The 26549-nt window shown below is 41.7% G+C and overlaps 1 protein-coding gene across 2 annotated transcripts; it reads left to right on the forward strand.

Annotated features, from left to right (window-relative positions):
- Positions 1-888: 888 nt before the first annotated feature.
- Positions 889-26549, forward strand: LOC118417216 (sialate O-acetylesterase-like). Of its 2 annotated transcripts, none has more exons than XM_035822674.1 (11): positions 889-971; positions 2425-3273; positions 3561-3719; positions 4538-4719; positions 6373-6511; positions 7709-7889; positions 8371-8495; positions 9725-9855; positions 10323-10477; positions 24917-25112; positions 26226-26549. In XM_035822674.1, the coding sequence occupies exons 2-11, from the start codon at positions 3054-3056 to the stop codon at positions 26484-26486; spliced, it is 1749 nt and encodes a 582-aa protein (XP_035678567.1). In that variant the 5' UTR covers positions 889-971; positions 2425-3053; the 3' UTR covers positions 26487-26549. The 2 variants fall into 2 exon arrangements, with proteins under 2 accessions (XP_035678567.1, XP_035678566.1); XM_035822673.1 differs by lacking the exons at positions 24917-25112; positions 26226-26549 and adding exons at positions 13245-13440; positions 14419-15514 and having other exon boundaries at positions 893-971.

Genomic DNA, 26549 nt, shown 5'->3' on the forward strand with positions numbered 1-26549 from the left:
TAGTTAAACTGCAGGAATTTGCACACAAAAACAATCAGTACGTTATCATTGAAACAGTCATTTATTTCATAGTAATATTCAATTCTCTAAAGCTAGAGAATGAAACATACGAGACACGTATCATTAATATGACAGTACTCGTTATTTCATGTCATATATGGTGTTCGTCTGGACCCTTCGAAACGCCATTTCCTGCATTTTCAGGGGTTCTATCTGGCATTTGACTTCGTGTGTATAGTATAACGGGTTACGAAGAATTTCTTGGTAACGCTTAACGGCGAATTCGGGATAACAAATAACGATTAACGTTGAATTAAAACGACCAATAACGCTTCACGAAGAATATATTGATAACGATTAACGTTGAATTAGAGCGGGTCGGTAACGATTAACGGTGAATTAAAATGGCTCATAACGCTTAACGGAAAAAGGCATGCAGGCCCTCCTATATGACTGGATCACACTGTGACCACCATAGCCTGGTATCCAGTGACTTTGTAGCTCTTTTAATAGTAATAGCAATTTACTTGAGGAAAAACTAGATCAGTGACAATCCTTCCAGAGGCCGGGTGACGGAAGGCAGGTGTAATAGGCCGACCCTGACTGATCACAATCATTGGTTCAACCAATGAGAGAATAGCAATTAGTGGTTCAACCAATACAATGAGGGAGTGGCTGCATGTCCGTCACATACTTGCATTTTTATGTCTCTCGGGCTGGGGATATATTTGCGATATGGGATCCGTATATAATATTCTGTTGTTATATCTTATTGTCATTGTCATTAAAACACAGTTATCATATTGATGGGGGTGAGGTATGCAAAGGTAGCCTTGCCTGGTAGCCTTGCCTGGTAGACAGGTCATCTTTTTCAGGAACCCCAATATTTGTTTTGACAGGAAGTCGCATCACGGAAGCATCTGTGTCAAAGGTCAGCTTCAGAGGCGATGTTGTTCCAGGGAAGCATCCAGGTAATGTAAACTATGGTTGATGGTCTCAGCATTAGATGTATTATCTGTAATCAATTTGGTCATTATCTAATGCATACTGAGCTAAATGCGATTGTGATATGATCTGATATAGCTAGGCGACCGTCGACGTTGGGGTAGGTGAATTAAGGGTGGGTGGGGGGAGGGTTGTAGGAGTGGCTCTTCTTTGATATTTAAACCGTCGTATCGTATCGTATATAAGGGGCAATATCGCAAGGAAAAACGAATACATAGCGTTGAAAAACGATCAGCAAACAATCTGGGCATCTTAGGACAGGGCGCATCTTAGGGTGGCCCCCGTTATATCTGGTGTATTATTATGCAGCTAGTTAAGGTACCCGATTTTGAGTAATGAGGCTGATAATTTACGTGCTAGAGGCACGTGCACCTCCTCGAAAATGGCCGTTTTACGTCCCTACCGAAAGACGAATTTGTGAATTCTTGGACAAGAATAAGAGATAAAATTTGTTGTTAATGACCCGCCTATTCCTCGGTGTATATGGTGAGATAACGCCTGGCCATTTGCTATATCACCACCTCATAGATCCACCTCGGTCGGTTCGTTACGGGTTGCTAGGGTATCAATTTCTTTCCCATTGTTAGGCGCGATCGGCAAAGTATCAGGTTACCGTTGACCTTGAACGTTACATTTTGGTAACTGCAAAGAAAATTTAAATAAGATAAGATAGGCGACTTTTTCTTTTACTTTTTCTTGCACAGTCAGCCAGCCAGCTTTTAATAAAGTTATATAACCCCAACCCCCAGGGTGTGATTAACTACATGTATATAAAGAAGGTTAAAATCAACCTCCCTTAAGGTGTGATCTTGTACGCTAGGTGCAAAAAAAGACTGATTGACAATCACTTTTTTTTACTAATCAACAATTAAACAGATTAATTACCACCTGTGTAAGAAAGATATATACCTAATGAGATTAGTACATTAGGTCTCATGATTGACAGACCTGTTGAAGTTACATGTTAACAGTTAATCAGAATATTATTCATTACTGGACAGCAATGCCAATTGACTTTCATTGAATAAGCCCTTTCACAGAGTTCTGAACACATGTGCAGTGACAGGAAATCTAGGTAATATGTCAAAAGTAAAGGCCCTGAAAAATCAAACAAAACCCGTCTGGACGTTGTTTATGCAAATCAAAACAATGGTCAAGACAAGGGCTGTTTTCTGTTTCGAGGTCTTGACAATCATTACCTAGAATTTCTGTTGCGGCACATGCATCCTGATCTCTGACATTATTGACATAATATCCCATAGGAAGGTAACCCATTGTACATATATTACTTTATACAATGTTATGGTATTTCTGTATATGGTATACACTGTTATGGTATTTTCTTGATTATCGTTGAATTGACATTAACATGGCTATGCCTTATAGTACTGACCAAATTTCATCAAATTTATTTTTTAGGAATTCCCAGGGGTAATACAAGGAGCAATGATTGAGCCAGAAATGGATCTGTAGCTGAGAAGTAGAAGTCAAGAAGAAGAGGAAGTTGATTTTATCCAGCATCACCACATCACTCAAGGCGTAAAAGAACCCAACACACTTATCAAGAGGAATACATCAGCCCTTGGACTGGGAGTCCTGGACTGTGCTTGGCCCAAAAACAAAAAACGCGAGCGCTACAACTGGGGGAAGAGGCCACTCACGGATCCAAGTTTTCAACCTCCTAACGGATGCTGCATGTTATGTATAACCCCAAAATTACGAATCCACCACACACCATTCGTTGGTATCTGTAACTCGCAGAGGATGCAGATATCAAAATGGTATTTGTACGAGTAATTACTATGCTGTAGTTTATGATATGCAACATCACACTATGTGGAGAAGTACGTTCCAATGTACGTCGAAGGCATGGGAACATAAGGTCACTAAGATTGGGAATGGCATTGGAACATAAGGTCACATAACATAAGAACATGATTGAGAAATAAAGCATTGTGCTTCAAGAAACAAGAAGAAGAAGAGGAAGACTGAACATGTGATGTACAACGTTTCTCCAGTGAACACTTACAGGCACTAGTAAGTCTGCCATGCAAGACACCTCAGAAGACGAAGGAACGACTGACACCCTCCTTCAAAACCAAAATGAGGAAATCTTTATAGTGGAGTCCAAAGGCTTCACTTCCGGAAGGCTCTTCAGAATCGCTGTAGCAGTGGCGATTTTGGTTTTAGTGATTGTTCTGGTCGCTGTTGTTGTTGTTAGTCTCGTTCATCATTCTGCCGCCAATAGCGCCACCAACAATACTACAGGTACGTTTCAGGAACCTGAGAATAAATATGTTATAATTATTTTTTCCTAAAGGAGAAAACATTGTTTTTGCGATCACTTGCACAACCTAATTTGGGGTGAGTCTAATCATATGGTTATAGCTGTATTGTATGCAAGTTAGCTTGAAGCTGCTTGGTGGAAAAAACATTCTGCATTTTGTGTTTGTGACACCAAATACATGTAAAAAGTTACCAGTAAAACTGTGTAGCTATGTATAGCAGGTTTACATTTTAGATGATTATATCATGCCATTTTTTTCTATTCTAAGCTCCAGGAACATTCAACTGGGCCTCCTACTATGGAAACCACATGGTTCTACAGCAGGGGCCACACAGGGCTGTACTCTGGGGGTATGGAGAGGTGGGAGCTACTGTCAATGTTAGCATTGACACGTCTGTCAGTGTCTTCTCAAGCATGGTTCACGAAGGTATAACCCAGCACTGATATTTACCAACTCATGATCCCTTATCCTTATACCCATGAAACTCCTTTTCTCAGTAACTGTACCCGGTAGTTAAAATAAGTCCTTTGTACCCGCTAGAAAAGTTTGCCAATCCCCGCTGTATTCCGCTGTATAGCTGCGAAAATTTTTGCTGCATAGATTGAGTACTTGGGGTACGGACACTACTGGGAATTGTGACAGACCTAATCTTTGAATATTGATGTTTCTATAAGTGATACGTATCCAAAGCGACTAGAGTACAGTTAGAAAAGTGACAGTTGACTATGCCAGCATTGCTGAAAGCGACTGTTCAGTCTGTCAGTAACACCCTCGCTTAGTCACTGATAGATCATAAAGGCATTGGTGTTTTCATTACTGTAACAGTAAATGTTGGCAGAATAGCACTATAGCTAGATAATGAAGACCTTTATTGCACATTTTTGCCCCACTGGGCTAAGTACAGGTCACACGGTAAGAATCACATATATGTAACAATGGAAACAATCATACGAGATGTGCGTCTAATCTGTTCTAGGACATTCGACTTCCTCTCGCTTCTTTGTAATTGCATAAATGTAGCTAGCTGTATGGTTGGTTAGAGTTGGTTTATCAAAAGCTGTCAGGAATATAAATTTCTCTTTACTATTCAAGTATCTAAAGTGGGGATATTTACTTAACACATAGTCAAATATAGCACTACCGCAAACTCCAAACCACAGCAAACAATTCATTTTCCCTCTACCTCAAAATTTGATAGTTCTGCAAACTTAATTCTGTTTGTTCTATTATTGTTAATGTCACAGGTGAAAATGGAAGGGGTGTTTGGAAGGTTGCGCTAGACCCCATGCCACCAGGAGGGCCGTACCGAATCCAGGGCGTCCATGACACAAACGGAACATTGCAGCGGAATTTCCTTGAGGATGTGATGTTTGGAGATGTGTGGGTGTGCAGCGGGCAGAGTAACATGGAGTTCACTGTTAGTCAGGTAACACTTTCAACCTATTCAACAAAGTCTTCTTCGTTACACAACCTTCTTTTGATTCTTCCGTAAACATTTTAATGACCATCTGTCGCCTTCATCAGTACAAAATGAAACAAATACTATTGGTGCGATATGAAGTATACAGGGTCTGTGCAATCCAAACTTAACCTATTGTATTGTGACGTAATTACTTGACATGGAATGTTCTTGAACGTGATACTTTAATTTTGTACTGATAAAGGCTACTGATGGTCATCGAAACGTTTACGGAAGAATTAAAAGAAGGTTGTGTAATGGAGAAGACTTTGTTGAATTTAAATCTACCAACCTGATGAAAGTATTTACGGACACTTTCAATCTAGTTTAAAATTTTCTTGGGCATACTGTAAGCTCACTCACATTTCCGAGTGCGCATGCCCGGCAACAGGCGTTGTGGGTAATATGTCAAAGGTGAAGGCATCTGATTTGTAACCGGTTGTAGTCTTGACCATAATAATGCCTTGATTTGCATAGCAATATTTAGATGTAGTTTATGTCATAGAGGTCCACACCTTTGACAATATCTGTCGGCATGCACATATTATGCACACTCGTAAGTGTGAACTCACTCACTATCCAATGGATTGTTGTATTGCAATTGAAATTTTGTTTGTAGTTTTTCTTTCCATCAGCCCACCCACAGCTATTAAAGGATTTGTTGGCAAGGCAAAATATCATAACCCCCATGCATACCCTTGGGTCCAGAAAAGGTTTTCCAGGCCTGACAGACAGCCTGAGCTTTTATCATTAGCCAAGGGTCTGCATGGGGGGTCCCAACAACGCTTTACATTGGGTTCAAAAGAGTACAATCAACCTAGAAGTACTAGTACAATTAGTAGTAGTAGAATCCAATATCTAATGATTATACTGCTGCTGGGATCCCTGACACAAGGATAGGCAGCAGTCGGCTAGTCTTCACCGCACTTCCATGCCGCGCTATGTCCAGAGGGCTCTGACCTTATTACTGTAACACTAAAATTAAGGCAATCACCCAAAATTTGATCTCCCCATTACATATTAGATGAATTTCCCTCAGAATTACGGGAAATGAAAAAGGCTACTTTAATGCTTTATGGAACAAGAGATTATGCAGACCCTCTTAAGGTCTCATTAATGTATTACTCCGCTAGTGGGGACCCTAAAAGAGATCCGAGCCAAAAATGAACGGCTGCACGGACGCATGTTTTTAGCGGTGAGAAATTCCCTTTTAGCCAGCGGAACTGATCTCAAAAGTTAGATTGGTGAAAGCTTATTTGTAACTGAAGAAATTAGCAGGTAAAGTTTTGCAGCCGCGCGCTAGGTCGGAGGTACACAGTCGTGGGTTCTGAGTGGTGCGGTTGTACAATAGCAGCGAAAAAGTGCCTTTTGTGGGGATTGACTAATCATAGTTTGTAATTGCTCTAAAAAAAGTTCCTACGTATAGTTTACATTGGCAATTTTTTCCCACGATATAGGGTAAATGTGCTCGACATAGAATGAAAAATCTGCTGAAATTTCACGTAGCTTCATTATGAACGCGCCCATTTAAAGCACGAATTAATACATAGAAGTCTATGGCAAGAAGAAACTCATCAATGAGACCTTAACCGTTTCCCTAAATTGTTTCTGTACATGTAGGCATTCAATGCCCAGCAGGCCATAGCAGAGGCAGCTAACTTTCCGAACATCAGACTTTTCACCGTGGAAAGGATGCAATCAGACAAACCTCTGTACGACTTGGACAAGATCCTACAGCACTGGTCTGTGGCTAGCTCTGGTAAGTAAACTTTCATTCAGATAATATTTCTTCACAAGAATGAGAAATTTCAGGGTGAAATTTCAGGGTAGGAAAGGATTAAATTTCTTTTCTGACCAGAACCTGAAGATTTTTTTCAGATTAATGCACAGAAGATTACAATAGACTTTTTGGGTGCCTTTCTATGCATTTTTCATGTTATGTACTGGTACGTAGATACTGTGCTAAACTTTAACTATACAGTAGTATGTTGTACAGCGTATAACCCGAAGAAAATAAATCTGTGGTCTAATGATGCCCCCTTGCAGACAGTGTTGGAGGTGCAGCCTGGAAGTACTTCTCTGCTGTGTGCTGGACCTATGGTAGAGATTTGTACAACCACCTGGGCTAAACTTTTACTTTAGAATGTTGTAGAGTAGAACCTGAAGAAAAATTGGCGTGGTCTAATGATGCCCCCTTGCAGACAGTGTTGGAGGTGCAGCTTGGAAGTACTTCTCTGCTGTGTGCTGGACCTATGGTAGAGATTTGTACAACCACCTGGGCTAAACTTTTACTTTAGAATGTTGTAGAGTAGAACCTGAAGAAAAATTGGCGTGGTCTAATGATGCCCCCTTGCAGACAGTGTTGGAGGTGCAGACTGGAAGTACTTCTCTGCTGTGTGCTGGTTCTATGGCAAAGATTTGTATAACCACCTGACCAAAACTTTTACTAAAATGTTGTTGTGTAGAGCCTGGAAAGAGTGTGGTCTAATGATGCCCCCTTGCAGAAAGTGTTGGAGGTGCTGCCTGGAAGTACTTCTCTGCTGTGTGCTGGTTCTACAGTAGAGATTTGTACAACCACCTGGGCTAAACTTTTACTTCGAATATTGTAGTGTTGAACCAAGAATGAGTTTGGTCTAATGACGCCCCGTTGCAGAAAGTGTTGGAGGTGCAGCCTGGAAGTACTTCTCTGCTGTGTGCTGGTTCTACGGCAAAGATTTGTATAACCACCTGACCAAAACTTTTACTAAAATGTTGTTGTGTAGAGCCTGGAAAGAGTGTGGTCTAATGATGCCCCCTTGCAGAAAGTGTTGGAGGTGCTGCCTGGAAGTACTTCTCTGCTGTGTGCTGGTTCTACAGTAGAGATTTGTACAACCACCTGGGCTAAGCTTTTACTTTAGAATGTTGTAGAGTAGAACCTGAAGAAAAATTGGCGTGGTCTAATGATGCCCCCTTGCAGACAGTGTTGGAGGTGCAGCCTGGAAGTACTTCTCTGCCGTGTGCTGGTTCTATGGTAGAGAATTGTACAACCACCTGGGCTACCCCATCGGGCTGGTGGCCACTTCCTATAGCGGGACACCTATAGAGACATGGTCACCACCTCAGGTGTTGGAGGACTGCAATATAACACACAACTACAGGTCGGTATGATGGACTTTTACATCGTTATCTTGAATCTGAATTGCTGTATATTAAGTAATCATGCCATTAAAGCCCTTGTCACACAGTCAACCTTATTTTTTGAGTGCCAGAAAGTCACAAAATCAAAATATTGCTAGAAGCTACAGGTATTTTTCACCTGAAAATCTACCCTATCACATTGGACAGATGAAGATAGGTACAAAAGGTGTGCTGGGTTCTTTAATGTGCGTGGGGTGTGGCTCTCCATTTAACTATCTAAGGGACGTCCCTAGCAGAATCTAGGTACTCACCTGAGTGAAGTGAGGAAAATAGTATAAAGTGCCTTACCCAAGGGCACAAGATCGGTGACATTGGCAGGTTCCGAACCTGGGACCTCCTGTGCCTGAGCCCAACGCGCTGCCGATTGCGCCATGCGATACCCCCCACACATGACTGCTGCATTGTCTAAACCTGGTTTCCCTTTTTCTATGCTCTTGATAGGGAAGAGTCAGATGTGTTAGTAGATGCAGGGTTGGTAGGCTGGCCCAGCGAACACTCAGTCCTGTGGAACGCCATGATTCACCCACTGCTGAATATGACAATCAAGGGGGCCATCTGGTACCAAGGTAAGCTGTGCAGTTATCAGGCCATGTTGATTTGATTATATGGATGATATACACGAGCGCATCAATTTCCAAAGTAAAAAAGTTTTTAACCATACTATAAATTGTACAAAGCAGTTTCAAAATCACCACATATGTGCCGTGCATTGCAAAAACAAATATCGGAAAACGTATGCTAATATATCAAGGTCAAAGAAGTGGTTAATGATACTGTATTTTGTGTGCTCAGTTATTTGATAAATCTTCCTGACCACGTAGATTTCATAATGAAGGCAACTTTGTTTGTCAACTATTTTTTATTCGCATGCTCACATCAGTTTTTTGGATTCCCAGAGGATGTCACCCATATAATCAAATCAACATGGCCTTACACAAAAAAAATGACAAACTTTAAGATTTATGTGATCATAATCAGGCAACATCACCATCATCATGCATCCGTAATTCACTGGTAAGGTACATGAAATATATAGTTTTTTCCAGTATGACCTGTCCTTCATGACATAAGGCCATAGCAATTAAATTTTATGGATGACATCCGCATGCTCATTAATTTTGCCTGATTTAAAAAAAAAAAAATTTCTTCTTCAGGGATGTTGACCAAAATGGGTAAATAGGTTGTGTACCATATAATGCATAATTATGTAGAAATGACACTAGTGGACTACTAGCATTGACTGTAGTTACAGATTCTGAACTGAAGCTTGGTTAGTGATACCAGTCTACCACACTAGTGTCACTTTTACTACACTTTAAATGACAACAGGAATGAATAACTTATTGGTGTCTATTTTGAAAATCTTGTCCTCTTGGGTTTTTTTACCCAACTTGTATTTTCTTGCCCTATCTCATTATTTTTGCCGTCTGCAGAGGATCCATGAAATTTACTTGCTGTGGTCTATGAGTTGCTAGCCTTTCCTCTATGTGGCAAGTACATCTTTTTTAGTTGTAAAGTTTAATGACAGTTTAAAGAAGGAAGCCATAATAGTTACCGTGAAATTACCATGGCAACAGGCGTCAATGCTACCTTTGGCAGCATGAAAACTTTGAGCATTAGTTTTGTCCGGGTGACAGAGCAATTAGGAAGAGAAAGGAATCGTGTTAGCAGATAGCTTTAATTGTTGCAAGATAAGTTTCACTATTTTTTTCAGTTGAAACATTTCAAGTTTCATGCCATCCCAGCTAGAGTTGAGTGTTTGTGGTCTCTTGTTCAAAATAATGTCCTGTCTCAGGAGAATCCAACACCCGCCACCCTGACACCTACTCCTGTTCCTTCCCCGGGATGATTGACAGCTGGAGGAAGGAGTGGTACATGGGGACCGGGGGACAGACAGACAGACACTTCCCTTTTGGATTTGTGCAGGTGGGAGATTTGTCAAACATTGTATTTTAATTGCCATACTAAGTTACCCCAAGGCCCAAGGACATGCATTGTATATACATTGTAATGTCCTTGGTTACCCATATGATACTTCTGGTGACCTGTACATTGTATCTTTTTACCACATTTTTATTCTTTTAGACTATGCTAATGATTGTTTAAAACTTCCTTAATTCATAAGTTGCTCCAATTGGCATGCAGGCTGAATGTCATTATTCACATGCAGAATTATTGCCATCATGAAGTTTCCTTGCTGTTTCAGTAGCAGGGTATATTTTCTACAGGGAGGGGGAGATTTTACATCCCTTCAGAAAGACAGGTGCTTCATTGTCTGTTCTGTTTGCGGGAATTGTATTTTTCTCTCCACACAAGAGACGGGGGACATGGAATGCTATCCATTTGTTACAATCTAGCTCCTTTGCAAACCAATATATTTCTGACACTTACAGATATCAACTGAGACACCGAATGTGATCAAATTGGGCTACCCTGCCATCAGATGGCACCAGACAGCAGACTACGGCTATGTCCCCAACCCAGCCATGCCTAACGTCTTCATGGCAGTGGCTGTGGACTTGGTGGACCCTGACTCACCTTTCGGCAGGTATTTCCAGCATTCATCTCAGGGTTTTGACAAGTTCACTTTTCACTATCGGGCAGCACATAAAAAAATTCACTTGCCCAAACCAATTTTTTCACTTGCGAAAAATTCAAATGCCACTATTATAATGCATTTTCACTTCCAGCAATGGAATTCTTATCGTTTTCATGCTGACCATTGCAATGATGTCATGACTGTAAAAAATAACAAGACTTATCAAAATCTCACTCATTGAAAAAATCCTACTTTCACTTGCCCTGGACAATAAGGCTAATAGACTTGTCCAACCCTGCATCTTTTTACCATGTCCATTTTGAACGCAGCCAGTACTAGTGTTCCTTACTTGTTGTGATAGCTGTTTCAGGATCTTTATTAACACAACAAAGGTACAGCAACTTTCGTAAGGTCTGCTACAGCTATTATGTGAAAAGAAGTGTATAGAATGAACTATCTACATGAATGTATTAGTTAAGTATCAGCATGTTGAGTCTACAGTATCATTTACACCATTGGTTCTAAAGTCTAAACATTCTGTGATATATTTACTAATTTGTACACTGTAAGGGTTTAATCACCTCCTCGGTATCTAGCAAACAGAACGTATCAAATTCTTTGGAGCTTACAGAAAGAAATGTGAACAGCTTTGAGCATTTGTCTTCATATCGTGAACAATTCATGATTAATTGATGCTCATTCTCAATCTCATTGTTGTAGCAGTAGTAACGGGGGCTGCCCTAAGATGCCCCCTGCCCTAAGATGCCCAGATTTTTTGCTGAGCTTATTATGCATAAGTACACCATGTTTGTTGCCACTGACTATGATGATTAGAAAGGTAAATAAACCAAGTCCAAACAAACAGCTTTTTTTTTCTATTAAAAAAATACTTACACGTATTCACTTCCCTTTTTTTTAAAGACAATTTTCACAATAATGTTGGTAGCGCCGAATCACTGTGGTCACCTGTTACTAGGTATTGGTGGCTCGTGTCCATAAATAAACAACCAGTAAAAAACAGCCACACAACTGTCATACACATAAGAAATAAAGCTTCACAAAACACTACAAATATTGGTCTTCAAATGTTTGTTGAGTAAAAGACCGGCCATAGAAAAAACAATATAAGCGTCACCACCGTTGTTTTCCCCAGGGAGTGTGGCCCTGCAGGTGGCAGACGAGCGAACGACCAAAAGATTTGTTACTTACTCTAACAAATAATTCGTACCATCTATAAAAATGAAACTTCACAGAGTGATGTCGAATATGTTTCCCAATATGTACACAGAGTTTTTTTGTGATTTTTGGCGTTGTCGTTTTTCGTAATGATTTTGTTAGTCAGGCCGCCGCATTCAGTGCATTTGGCCCATTTCCCATGAAAACACGACCTGGATTGTGAAAGATTTAGCCCATCTCGAGGGAGACCAGAAGCACACACAATCACAATTCTACTGTCAAAAGAAAGCTAATATATCATAAAATTAGAATTTTTATTTATGTTTGTCTAAATTGGTCACCAGCTTCCGAAGAGAGCAAATTCCAAAAGCGGGGCATGTTAGGGCGCACTGTCTAACGCAGCTCAAAATCAGAATTTATATTCACGATAACGTCCTCGGTGTTTGCCAGTTGTAACGCAGAGGGTGAAGGGTTCATGTGCCTTCCTTATTCAAGTATGGTCTCTAGATGAATGTGTTAAAAATTCATTGATCAAAACTTGACCACTCTTTGGCAACTAGTGATGGAGCGCCGTGAGTGGGGCATCTTAGGGCGGCCCCCGTTAGTAGTTAAAAAGTTAGTTTAACCCTTTCCGCACCAAGATGGCGCATAAGGCGGTGCCTATCTCTGTTTCATTAGCCCTGGACCACACACAACGCAATCACTACAGCAGGGGGCTAGTCTGTATCTGTATCTGTATCTATATAGCCGGTATAACCGCCGTTCGGCGTAACACTCCAGCTTCGCAGGCATGCAGCGTGGCAGCAGCTAGTTATATTACACCGAACAACCCACTGGTAGTGGTGTGTGTTCAACTTCCATACTCTTTCCCGAATGCTGAGTGCTAAGCAGAGAAAGCAGCATGTACCATTTTTAAAGTCTTTGGTATGACTCAGCCGGGACGAACTCATGACTTTCCGAATGCAAGGCGAACACTCTACCCACTAAGTCATTGCACCGGCTTCTCATTTTCACCTGAGTATAGTGAGGAAAGCCATGTAAAGTGCCTTTCCCAAGCCAAGGGCACAAGATCGGTGACACGCAGTCGGATTCGAACCCGCAACCTCTCGGTCACGAGACACAAATGCCGCCGCTGCGATCTCACAGGAGTAGTAGTAGTACTATAGTAGAATGGTCAAACCAAATGGTCGCAGCTCTTTATAGGAGGATTGACAAGGCATCAGCTTATCCTCTATCCTTACATGTAGAATCAAAAGACCTATAACCATTGGTGATCCCATTAAGTCCATGTGATGTCCATTCAGCACCAAGGACAGAGGATAATTTAACTTGTTCAAATTTTGGCATTGCCCTAGGAGCTAGCCTGATAGTCTTCAGGCACATAACACACCAATTTTGTACAGTTGCATGTACAAGCTACATAAAACCAGATAGATAACATTGATCAACTCACACTTGTTATTCATAACACGATTGAAAAATTGAGCCATAGATCGCTGATAAATGGAATAGATTTTGATATCTATTCCAATATAGTGGACGAAAACTTTGAGACTTTGAATCTGTTACCTGATCTGTTAATATGTGTTTTGCCTTGCAGCATCCATCCTCGCTACAAAGAAGACGTTGCAAGCCGATTGGTCCTTGGTGCTCGAGCTGTTGCGTATAACGAGACCGATGTGGTGTTCCAAGGCCCACATCCTGTCAGTGTAGATGTGGATCCCGAGAGGAAGACTGTACGTAGGGATTACCCCAAGTCGCAGAACATCACTGTTAAATCTAACGATGGCTTTGAGGTAGGAAAAAGGGGTCGGCTCTTTTGCTAGCCTTCGATTTTTCTCGTATAACAAGGTTCTCACAACTTGGGATGCGGACACTGCTGGGGTCATGGACACTACTGGGGTCATGGACACTTCTTGGGGTATGGACACTTCTGTATGGGGGTACAGACACTACTGGGGGTACGGACACAATTGGGGGTACGGACACTACTGGGGGTATGGACACTACTGGGGGTAAGGACACTACTGGGGGTAAGGACACTACTGGGGGTACGGACACTGCTGGGGGTTCGGACACTACAGGGGGTACGGACACTACTGGGGGTTACGGACACTACAGGGGGTACGGACGCTAATGGGGGTTCGGACACTACTGGGGGTACAGAAACTACTGGGGGTACGGACACTCCTGGGGGTTCGGACACTACTGGGGGTACAGAAACTACTGGGGCTACGGACAATACATGGGGATACGGATACTACAGGGGGTATGGATAATACTGGGGGTTACTGATACTACTGAGGGTACAGACACTACAGGGCTTTGCAGTTACAGACACTATGGGGTTACCCTTCAGGTAATGGGGCTACGGGTACTACAGAGGGTAAGGGTACTGCATGCACGCAGGAGGTACATGTAACTATTGTGTAAGCAAATGTGTCCAAAATCAGGAGAGGTGACACTGTAAATCTTTTATTTGAAATGCATCTTGCTATAGAGACTGTCATTATGCTACATAGACAATAGTTACATAGAATTGCAAATCTAACTATCATCAAAACTGTTACTTCCATCGTCCAGTGCATGTGTGCTGCTCCCCTGTAATGTCTTTTATGTCTGATAAATGTCTATTTCTACCACCTCTGAAGTCTACTTTCTGTCACTTGCACAAGTCTGACCATTGCAATGACACCTTCTTCCCACCCGCTTCCTGCCACTCTTAAATGACAGTGTATTCACATAATCTGCTCCATTTGCAACATTCCCCTCAGGTGTGCTGCTCCCGAAACTTGTCCCAGTGTGACATGACTTCGCAGGAGTGGTCCCCAGTCCCCATCGTGGCCAGCACCTCCTATTCCATCACCCTGCAGCTTAGCCAGGACTGCTGGGAAGACGTCACATACATCCGCTACCTGTGGAAGCAGTGGCCTTGCGACTTTAAGCAGTGCGCCGTGTATTCCGCAGAAAGCGGCTTACCAGAGGCGCCATTCTTTGGTTGCATACTGGAGCCAGACAAGAAGCCTCCTTGCTAGAATGACCAAATTTGTAATTTATTTACTGTTAAGATTAAGTATCTCCAAATACAGTGGAAGGTATGGCGGAACAGGTGTTTTTTGTTAGAAAAAGGCCACCATTCCGAAAATGTTACCTCCATGAAACATGAGGTGTTGTGATGCATCTTTTTTCCACCCTTGTATGTTCCCAGACGTATTTCTTACCTGCTAGGCACGTTGAGGTACTGATACAAAGTTAGGCCAAAGGTCCCAGAAAATACTATCAAAGGTTGTCTCATTTCCTGTTACATGTATGTGCTTGTCTGTTGCCTTATGGGAGACTGTGAAAAAATGCATAGCAAGAATCAGTAATAAATTTACAATAATGACAAAGTATTGTGATCATACAATTTTTTTTTCATGGAGGTTTTCTGTGTTCCTTGTTTATTAGTCTTGACATATTACATGTTGACGTGCCTACATTGCTGTTTGGTGATGGCTTATATGGTTGACTATGCAATTGGAGCTGAATTTTTTAAGTCTTGTTGAGAAGTACTATCGCAAAATGTTATTATTGTGTCCCAACAGCAACTTGTTATGTTATGACTTTGTCATTGTAAGATGTTTGGCATTGTGGGAAAGTGTTTTCAATTAGGGTAATGTTGATTTTATGTGTCTCAAATTTTGTATACCTTTCTATGACTGCAAACAACTATACACAGTGTGTGAGATAATTATCCAGGATATGCAAAAGTCATAAAGTAAAACTTAATGCAATATTTTTGTTTCATGTAATGATACACTGGTATTAAAGCTTCTCGTGTTTTGTGGTAATTGCTGAAATAAAAAGTTTTGAAAACTGAAAAACTGAAAGTCAATAAAGAAATTGTCCCATTTTTAAATACTATGGGAATGGTTATGCGTTAAGTGTAGTGTTTTAGGGTGCACTTAGTTTTTGTTTTATAAGCGTCGATTTTAAGTTTCTGAAAGTTTAGATGTTTTAGAACATCATTTAGCAATCCACATACTGACCTGATGGATTGATAGCACACTTTCCAGTAGGCATGAGCGTCGGCGGGAATTGTGGGTAGTATGTCAAAGGTGAAGGCCCCTGAGACACAAAGAAACCATTGTTATGCAAATCGAGACAATGGTCGAGACGAGAATTGTTTACAATGTAGGGGCCTTCACCTTTGACATATTGCCACAATTCCTATCGTGAACAAGACATGTTAATGGGATATACTGCATGGAAACAAGGACAGAACACACCAGTGGGGTGCCAGACTGCAATTCTATCGCTTCCTGCCAGGGGACGCTGCCGCACGAGGTGACGAACCGGTTTTTCAACCAGTTGAGTTGGCCCTGAACCGAGTGTATTCAACTTCTGTTAATGCATACTTTGGAGGTGAACTGGTGCTAAATTGGAGCTGAACTTTGAAGAACCTAGCACGAATATAATGGTATGGTGTATATCATTATTAGATAAGCATACGTCGTTGGCTGTCTAGTGTTACGTAATTAGAACAAGGTCGAGTATAAACCACCTGCGGCATACAACCGATTCTCGTCACATAAGATATGAAAAGAAGTCCCGTCCATTTTTACCTAGATCGCAGAACACAGTATTTATAAAAGTAGGTCGGGCACAAAATTGTACATCGCAGTTCTTGAAAAGCTATAGAAATTTTTCTGTGCACGTCAGATAGTCAGAAACTGTGGTGGATATTTAATCTCCAAGCAGATCCTACAATGGCATAAGATAGTACACACTGTACCAAACTGCATGGCCAAGGAGTGTAGTCAGCCAAAATGTGTCAATTTGCCTTGTAGCGAAACACACTCCTAAGCCGGCTTCACTCCTCTGACAGCTTTTGATACTGTCTTATGCTACCGTACGATCTGTTTGGCGATTAAGTATTTTTAGTGGATAGTACGGTTACGATGTTTGTTTGGCTGGGTAGAATTTCGCGCACGAATCCTGTTCCCGCTACTTCCGTGTGTCGGCTGCAGTATGGTGACCTCCGCTGGGGGTCATTTCCAAGTGTTTTTTTTTTTTCTGGGAAAACGAGCAGGCAAACTTAAGTTCATTTTAACATATTTTGCGATTCTACGCTGACCTCCAACATATTCAATTCTTGTTAATTACTTTTGCAGCCTGCTATAAATTTTGAGGCGTCGAACGTCCTCACTTCGGGGTCCTTAACCATGTAAACCTCATAGGCCCAAAACTGTGTTCAGGAACCACTTGTCCTTATTAACCATTTTCCTCAGTCCTTTGAGCGGTTGCTGAATCCAGATTTTGACCGATTAGTAGATTACGCACAAATGATCTTCTACCAGTGTATTAGGAGTAGTTCTTGATCAAATAACCTTACAAAAATAGAATACCTATAGAACAGTACAGGTAATCAGTGTGTTTCAGTATTTTCCCATATGGCATTCCGTGCATTTTTGTATAATAGCTAAACCTTTCAATTCATAACTAAGACTATTACCATTCTGCAATATCATATACTACACAACCTAAATGCTGCGATATATATATTGATGTTGTTGTTGTATTTGTCTCTGTGACCTTTTTGTCCTGTATATTCTTTTGTTGACTAAAACATTACAGGTCTGTCTCTAGGATCCGGCATCGTCCTGGTACGGAAATTTGCCTGTTTGGGACGGACAAAAATTTCACCCCAACCGTCCGAAATATCTGAACTACAGTACATGAAATTGATGAAATGTGTTTTTGTAAGTTTGAAATGACAGATTTCACAAGGAAAACAATATCAGATCCCAGACAACGCCAGTGAGACCGAAAAAAAGCTGGGGACAACCGTGGTGTTGGATATCGGAGAATTCTTGTACACAACCTGGACTTACTTACTTTACTTACGTTTCAGTGTCTATCAGACACCTTCGTCAGAGCTTCTGACTGGAGTTCTGCTTCTCGCCGCTATATGTAGCCGATGTAGGTGGCGCTTTTGCTACGAGAACACAATCAATCTCAAACGTGGCTTAGTTTGTATCCAGTCAGAACTCCAGTAAGAAGCTCTGACGAAGGTGTCTGAAAGACACCGAAAAGTAAGCACAGTACGTAAACCCTGGTTGTGTACAAGAATTCTCCTATATCCTATATTTTACCAACCTGATGAAATTATTTTCGGAACCCTGGTTTAGTCAATTTGATGACGTTTGGTGTCTACAATGTATGTTTGGGTTGAATGCATTATATAATTCACATCAACAATGTATTTTGTAGGAAATTTAGGTGGAGCCAGAGAAAACATGGAGCCATCGCGAGCTGTCACTTCATTAGTGAACAAGTTGAAGTGACATGAACAGCCCTTCAAGACTCTTTACGAGATGGAAGACGTCTTGGAAGACGAAGGAATCGACGACACTTCCGTTCTCCTTCAACACGATGAGTTTCCTTACAAAGTCTCCCCAGTGGAACCCAAAGGCTTCAGTTCTGGAAGCCTCTTTAGAACCGTTGTAGCGGTGGGGATTCTGATTTTAGTGACTGCCGTGATCGCAGTTGTCGTTATTCTCGGTACCAACAACGCTACAGGTACGTTTCAGGAACCTCCAGTTTAGTATCATTCAAAGATCGTGGATATCTTACTTCCACGGCCATGGATTTGACCACGCTATAATTCTTCGATCCCATTTGCACCGGTGTCCCTACTAGGGGATATAGCCCCGGCTGGGCCCTAAAACCAGAAATTTGTCCCTGTTTACTAGTGGATATGGCGGGGTCACCTCTCAGTCTTTTCCTTATTAGAGCACGTGCACAGTTTCTATTGGTCGCCGGGTCCCAAGTTGATTTTAACTGCGAGTTTAAGATAATCCTACGGCTCCTCCATCGTGCCACAAAATAGTCCGGTAGCCTTAGCTACGGGGCCACGTGGAGGCCACGCCCGAAAGTGCAAACAGCCCATATAAACTATCCGGCGGGAATAGTGGTGAATATGTATCACTGGAAAGTTTCAACTATAAAAGGTGGCGACCCTGGGCGCTACGGCTATCTTTTCTTCTATTGGTGTTATATATGTACTATGGCCTACTTCTTCGTTAAGCTTTGTTAACTTGACTTAAATTTTGCCTACATAAATCAAAAGACTCTTTATTAGCTTAGTTACCTGGAGGAGGGATTTGTACAAGCCAGCAGACTTGTACCCGCCTCCAGCACTTTTAATTACTTTTGTTTAATTACAAAACAAACAAATGGCACTATTCTTTTCTATTCAGGTACGTTCAATTGGGCCTCCTACTATGGGAACCACATGGTTCTACAGCAGGGGCCACACAGGGCTGTACTCTGGGGGTATGGAGAGATGGGAGCTACTGTCAATGTCAGCATTGACACAACCGGCAGTGTCTTCTCAAGCATGGTTCATAAAGGTATGGTCCAGCAGAGGTATCAATTCACCGGTGACCTCTAACGCTAGTTCACTTTTATGCGTGGGGAACCTATATCCGTTGATTTTAAAACAGGGTATTTAGAGATATCAAGTCGACATATGATGGTTTGAAACTGCAATATTTTGAAAATATTGCAATTTGAGACTACCGTTCGTCGACTTGATACTTTAAAAGCAACGGATAAAGGCTACCGGCGGATAAAGATCGATGAACTAGCATTTATGTTTATAACTACTCCTACAAATTATGTCACCTTATTGCCTTTTTAATTTATCCCGACAAGAATTATTTAAAATATCAATACTTTTGTTTCTAATTATCATGGAAGTTCATCTGTGTTGGTAGTAATCTTTGTACAAAACTAAATATTCTTCCAACACAAAAAGTACACACGGATAAAATTTTCGACGACCACTGTCGCCTTCTTCAGGATCAATACTGATGACCAATCACTTCATCACGTAACCTCGCAAGAGTTACGAACACGTGATCTTATTGACACGTGATCTTGCCGATACATGTCATCAGCAATTGGTCAAATGTGCAGGAAGTTTATTACGCCCTCCGCCTCTGTTCAGTGATGGCTGCCGCCTTCTTCAGGCTCCGATGACCAACCACGTCAGAACGTAAACTCGCGATAGTTACGGACACGTGATCTTATCAACACGTGATCTTGCCGATACATGTTGTCAGCAATTGGTCAAATGTGCCAGGAAGTTTATAACGCCCACCGTCTCTGTTCAGTGATGGCTGGATTGCTCTGATGTATATATGGCCTCCTTTGTACCTCTTAAAACTTTTTCAGTTGTCTCCTTATTCCTCTCAGACAAAAGTGGAAGGGGTGTTTGGAGGGTTACGCTAGATCCGATGCCACCAGGAGGGCCGCACAGAATCCAAGGCGTCCATGACACAAACGGAACATTGCAGCGGATTTTCCTAGAGGACGTGCTGTTCGGGGACGTGTGGGTGTGCAGCGGGCAGAGTAACATGGAGTTCACTGTCAGGCAGGTAGGGGGCGTGTAACGATAGTCCTTAATAGGACAATATTGTAAATGTAGGATAGACGATATTGTAAATGTATTTAAGTTCGCCCTGATTCAATTTCGCGGTAGCGGGGAAAGGGACATTTCGCGGTGATCGCGGTAGCACCATGCACTGTAGTCTCTTAATGCCATGGAAAAATGTTTGCGGTGGCTTTAAGTTCGCGGTGAAGCGGCCACCGCGAAAACCGCGAACATTAACCACCATAAAAGTTTCTGCATTTACAGTATACTACATACACACAATTCTTTGAAATTCAGATTTTGAAATCTGCATATCGAGTCATTATGAAAACGTATGAAACATGATAAATTTGGGATAAAGGATCGTATTCAATTCCTGTACAGTCAATTATGTATCAGCGACCACCGCTAGGTCTAGAGTAGGATCACCCTGACAAGTGACCATTTTTTGTAGTGCCAAGCATAAAGGATCGTATCAATCTTTCTCATTGACACGAGTATTACGAATCCTGTTTACATTGTGACCACCTATCCGTAAAGACTTGATTGGATCAGTCCCCTGAATGGTCTTTTTCCTATGGCCAAACATTGAAGTGAAACATTAGTGTGTAATGTTTTCAATCTTTGGCCAAAGACACAAGGTCACACACTAAGGGGCCCAAATTTAATCTTGACCTTCGTTCTCCCCAGTCCCTATCCACGCACCAAATATTATTACAATATATACAGAGGTTCTACAAATATGCTGACCACAAGTAGGTGGAATGACAAACACACAGGAACACAGACACAGACACAGACACCAAAAGCAATGTTTGCGACATAGTTTTTGCCTGTAACATTTTCTATTTAAAATATCGTAAACTCCAAGTTCTTAAACCGTAACTTTAAATTTCCCTTTGTAGGCGTTGCATGCCCAACAGGCCATAGCAGAGGCAGCTAACTTTCCGGATATTAGACTTTTTACCGTGGAAAGGATGGAGTCACTCAAACCTCTGTATGACTTGGACAAGATCCTGCAGCCCTGGTCTGTGGCTAGCTCTGGTAAGTAGTGAAATATCTGGTTTATGAAAAATGCCATTGAATTTCAGGGTTCAAAGATTCTTTAGCAAACCAGAGTTGAATATTGTTTAGAAACTTATTTTGCTCCAGATTACTTCTAGAATCACCGAAAAAAAATTGAAAATTTGCCTTTTGCGACGGAGGCTCAAATTTATTCTTGAAATGGATTTGTACAACCATCTGGGCTAAACGTAAACGTTTCAAGTTCATGCACAATGTTGTAGTGTGGAACCAAGAAAATTAATCAGTATGGTCTAATGATGCCCCCTTGCAGAAGGTGTAGGAGGTGTAGAATGGAAGAACTTCTCTGCTGTGTTCTGGTTCTTCGGGAAGGATTTGTACAGTCAACTGACTAAAATTTTTGCTTTAGAATGCTGTAGTGTAATACCAATTAGAAAGAAAGACTGTGGTCTAATGACGCCCCCTTGCAGAAAGTGTTGGAGGTGCAGCCTGGAAGTGCGTCTCTGCTGTGTGCTGGTTCTATGGTAGAGATTTGTACAATCACCTGGGCTAAACTTTTACTTCGAATATTGTAGTGTTGAACCAAGAATGAGTGACTGGTCTAATGACGGCCCCTTGCAGAAAGTGTAGGAGGTGCAGCCTGGAAGTACTTCTCTGCTGTGTGCTGGTTCTATGGTAGAGACTTGTACAACCACCTGGGCTACCCCATCGGACTGGTGGCCACGTCCTGGAGCGGCACACCTGTAGAGACATGGTCGTCACCTCAGGTGTTGGAGGACTGCAATATAACACAAAGGTATGAAGGACTAAGAGAACAGTTTCGTGACGTTGGCAAATGTCTATAGATAACAAAGTTCTTTTTTTACACAACCAAGTTTTGCAATTTGTCGACGTTTCTACCCTTACATATAACGCTGGTTCACCTTTATCCGTGGGGTAACCTAAATCCGTTGTTTTTGAATACAGGATGTATTTATGGATGTCAAGTCAACGGTAGTTTCAAACTGCAATGTTTTGAAAATATCACAATTTTAAAACTACCGTCCCAGAATACCGTTTTATTGAAAAAAAAAAACGGATATAGATTAACCATCGAATAAAGGTGAACTAGCGTTATAACCATGTCTCACTATATCTATTTAATGGATGTAATACTGGTTATTTGAAGTTTGAAAATACCCTCAGCTTATCAACTTGAGCTCCATAGTCAGTTAGATCATTGTTAACGTTACATTTATCTCTACGTAAACGTGTCTCTGTAAACGTTAGGTGAAAAATAGAAACACTGATATATATTTATATTTCATACATGTGAGATTTTAATGTTCAAATGTGACCACTGTGTTGCTTTTAAACTTCTTTTTTAATGGTCTTGATAGAGAAGGGTCAGGTGAGTTGAAAGATGACGTCCGGCCGAGTGAACCCTCCGTCCTGTGGAACGCCATGATTCACCCACTACTGAACATGACAATCACGGGGGCCATCTGGTATCAAGGTATGCTGTAGATTTATTACTCTGTGACTCCGGCGACGGAGTATTGTTGTTGTCCGATGCGATGAGTGTTCGCATCTGTATCTCTTTGTTCTCGGTCGGCTGGCGTTCGGCTTAGTCGGCTTGTGTTCGGCTGCGTCAGCGATCGTTGTTGTTGTTTATATCCGGGATATTCGGCGGTTGGTGCCTACCAGGACTTCAGCAGATTGGATTGAAAATTGACATTTAAATTAGCAAATCAAATTACCGGTTAATCTGTAACTCAATCTTTTGCCAAACCGTGCTTTTTTGCCTACCACTACGTCACTGTGACATCATCGCTATCGCTCGTATGTTTTGAAAATTTCAAGTAAAGTAGCAGCGAGAATCAGATCCAGCCTTTCTAACCCTGATGATGGTGACAGACACCGAAACGTTGGAAGTGAGTACTCCTTAATTTGGTTGTGTTTTAAGGACCTTACTAAAGAGGGGGCGTACATTTCATGTTACATTTCTACTCGTTTGAGGTTCCCTGACTAACTCGTTTATATATTTCATCAGGAGAGTCCAACACCCGCCACCCTGACACCTACTCCTGTTCCTTCCCCGGGATGATTGACAGCTGGAGGAAGGAGTGGTACATGGGGACCGGGGGACACACAGACAGACACTTTCCCTTTGGATTTGTGCAGGTAGACAGTTTTGTAGATTGTCGTATTTCAATTTGAAAACCGAAATGGAATGTCGAAAACAATTTTTTCTACACGTAACAAGCACATACTAGTATTCTGCAGTATTTAAAATTAAATGGGCATAACTACCACTGAAGATGGCCTACCTAATGGTGGCCAAGCTAGCCTCGTTTTGGTGCACCGACCCCAGAAAAATCCAAAATGGCCGCCATAACAGGAATCAGGAGCAACACTGATGATTCCGTGTATCTTTTAACTCTACCACCTGTTTGTTTTATTACTTTGAGTTACGTTTTTTTTTCATATGCAAAAATATGGCCATCATAACATCGGATGATTAGTATTACTATATGTATATCTCAAAGTAGGCAAAGCGGAGAACAGAAAAAGTAACTACGTAGTAACGTTACGTACAAAGTGAAAATCTGTAAGACCCCACCTGTACGTATGATCAGTATAACAAGAAATTTAAAACTATTAATAAATACCCTGTCTCTATATACAACGCATATAGGTTGTCCCGCGGATAAAGATGAATATAGCTTTACCGATATGTCACGGGAGTTGTATTCTTTCTGCTCCAAAGATGGGTGGTAGGGAATGTCGACATATGCGGTTTAAGCAAGCCCCCAATTTGTGTCATCTACATGTACAATATTATACAGAAATGATTTGATATCTGAAAATAATTTCATCAGGTTGGTTGATCATAGGATATAAGAGTGTTTTTTTTACACAACCAGTTAATGTCACTTAGCTGACGTTACAAGTCAACCCCAGTAATGAACCATGACAAGGGTGGGGGGGGGGATACAAACTCAGCTACGTTTGGGATTGTGTTCTCGCAGCAAAAGCGCCACCTACATCGGCTACAAATAGCAGGGAGAAGCAGCGCTCCTGTAAGAAGCTCTCAGGAAGATGTCTGATTGGTATCAAAACTTCAGCCAATGTGAGATTAATTGGTTGTGTAAAAGAAATCACCTATATCATATGATTTCATATGGTTACAGATATCAACAAGAAATGTTACAGTTCCCGACACAGCGTTGGGCTATCCCGCCATCAGATGGCACCAGACAGCTGACTATGGCTATGTCCCCAACCCAGCCATGCCTAACGTCTTCATGGCAGTGGCTGTGGACTTGGTGGACCCTGACTCACCTTTCGGCGGCAGGTAATTCTAGCGTTCATCTTTCACCATATCCCATTCGAAAGCCTGTATTTATTAGTTGTTGTGATAGCCCTTAGAAATGAAGTGTGTGTGCGGTTAACTTCATAGGGGGCTTGGGAGGACTCCATGATATACACCATATAGGAAAAGAAATGGGAGTTCTATGATTCCACGTGATCACCATTCAGCACCAAGGATAGAGGATGTCCTAACCCGGGTTTAGATTTTTGGCGACGCTTCAGGTGCGAGCCTAACAGTGTATGTGCATTTTTCACGATTTTCCGGGTATTACACACCCAGGTATAATATTCGTACCTGCGTAGTTTTGCTTAAAAAAACAACCTTGACCTGAATACGATTATGCAAAGAGGGACAATCAACCGCTGATGGGGAAACCATCCTAGAAAGAGGTACATTCAATTCGCTCATAATAGTGTGGACCAACTCTACACCTTGTTATTCATTAGCTGATCTGTCATGTATTTTGTCCTTGCAGCATCCATCCTCGAGATAAACAAGACGTTGCAAGCCGATTGGTCCTTGGTGCCCGAGCCGTTGCGTACAACAAGACCGAAGTGACGTTCCAAGGCCCACGTCCGGTCAGTGTGAACTTTGACCCCGAGAGGAAGACTGTACGTAGGGTTTACCCCAAATCGCTGAACATCACTGTTAAATCAAACAATGGATTTGAGGTAAGAAAACCAGTACTTCTGTATATATATTATAGAGACTTGCCTACATACTTTACTTACTTACTTTATCCTTACTTACCCACATGTGACGTCAAAATCCATCAACCGTTATTTTTATCGGGAGGATGGGGGGCGATACAAACTTCTTGAAACCTTTGACCCATTCATGATGTCGAATATATGTAGGGTCATGTGTCAGTATTTTTGTCCAAAAAATTGGCAATAAAGCATAAGTCTCACTAGGTGAATGTAGTTCCAAAGTCATTTGACACTGTAAGAGCATTGTCTTATCAATTGTGTCTGAGGTTGTGTCAATGGCCTTTTATCTCCCCAACCGAACCCAGGTACCCATTTTGTACACCTAGGCGGAGTGAGAAAAGTCGTGTTAAGGCCACACCAATTTAATTTCTTGGTTCACGGATTTTTTCATTAAAAATATGGAGCGAGAGGGCGAAATAAAAATAAAAAAAATGTAAAATGGTTGGGGTAAAGGTAAGGGCTAATCCAAAACATAAAGAAAAAAAGTTTTCAGCTTGAAAAAAGTACAAAAAGACTATTACTGTACAGTAACAGCACCTGTTCATTGAAAATTACAAAAGTAGTGCCAGTTTTTATGTTTGCTACACCAGAAAGTTGGTGAATGTTTTCAATAATGGTGAAAATTTGCTGAGTGGTAATTTTTATTTTTATCTTTTTTTCCAAAAAATAGGAGCGAGCGAATCCGTGAACCAAGAAATTAAATTGGTGTGGCCTAAGTGCCTTTTCCAAAATCGGTAGCATGCATGGCAGCATTTGAACCCGGGACCTCTGGCATCTGAGCCAAACAACTTGCATTTACACGGCTCCACTCAAAATCTTGCTAATCACAAAATGATGTCATGTTCCGTCTTTTCCTCAGGTGTGCTGTTCGTCAGACTTGTTCCAGTGCTCCATTGACCTCTTGACCTGGAATGTCTTTTATGTCTGATAAATGACCACACGTTTTACCACTTTTGAGCTCTACTTTCTGTCACTCCCGGACGTCTGACCATTACGATGGCACCTTCTTCCCACTTACTTCCTACCAGAGTGATTTTAATGACAGTGTATTCAAATATGTTTCATTCCCATCAGGTGTGCTGCTCCCCCGACTTGTCCCAGTGTTCCATGACGTCACAGGAGTGGGTCCCAGTCCCCATCGTGTCCAGCACCTCCTATTCCATCACCCTGCAGCTTAGCCAGGACTGCTGGGAAGACGTCACCTATATCCGCTACCTGTGGGAGATGTGGCCCTGCGACTTTAAGCAGTGTGCCGTGTACGGTACAGAAAGTGGTTTACCCGAGGCGCCGTTCTTCGGTTGCCTGTTAGAGCCGGACAAGAAGCCTCCTTGCTAGAATGGTCATATATGTGCAATGTTATTGCCTTCATGAAACGGGCATTCTATGTGGTGTATCTCT

This window comes from Branchiostoma floridae, chromosome 6, assembly GCF_000003815.2.
Source record: "Branchiostoma floridae strain S238N-H82 chromosome 6, Bfl_VNyyK, whole genome shotgun sequence".
Lineage (NCBI taxonomy): Eukaryota > Metazoa > Chordata > Leptocardii > Amphioxiformes > Branchiostomatidae > Branchiostoma > Branchiostoma floridae.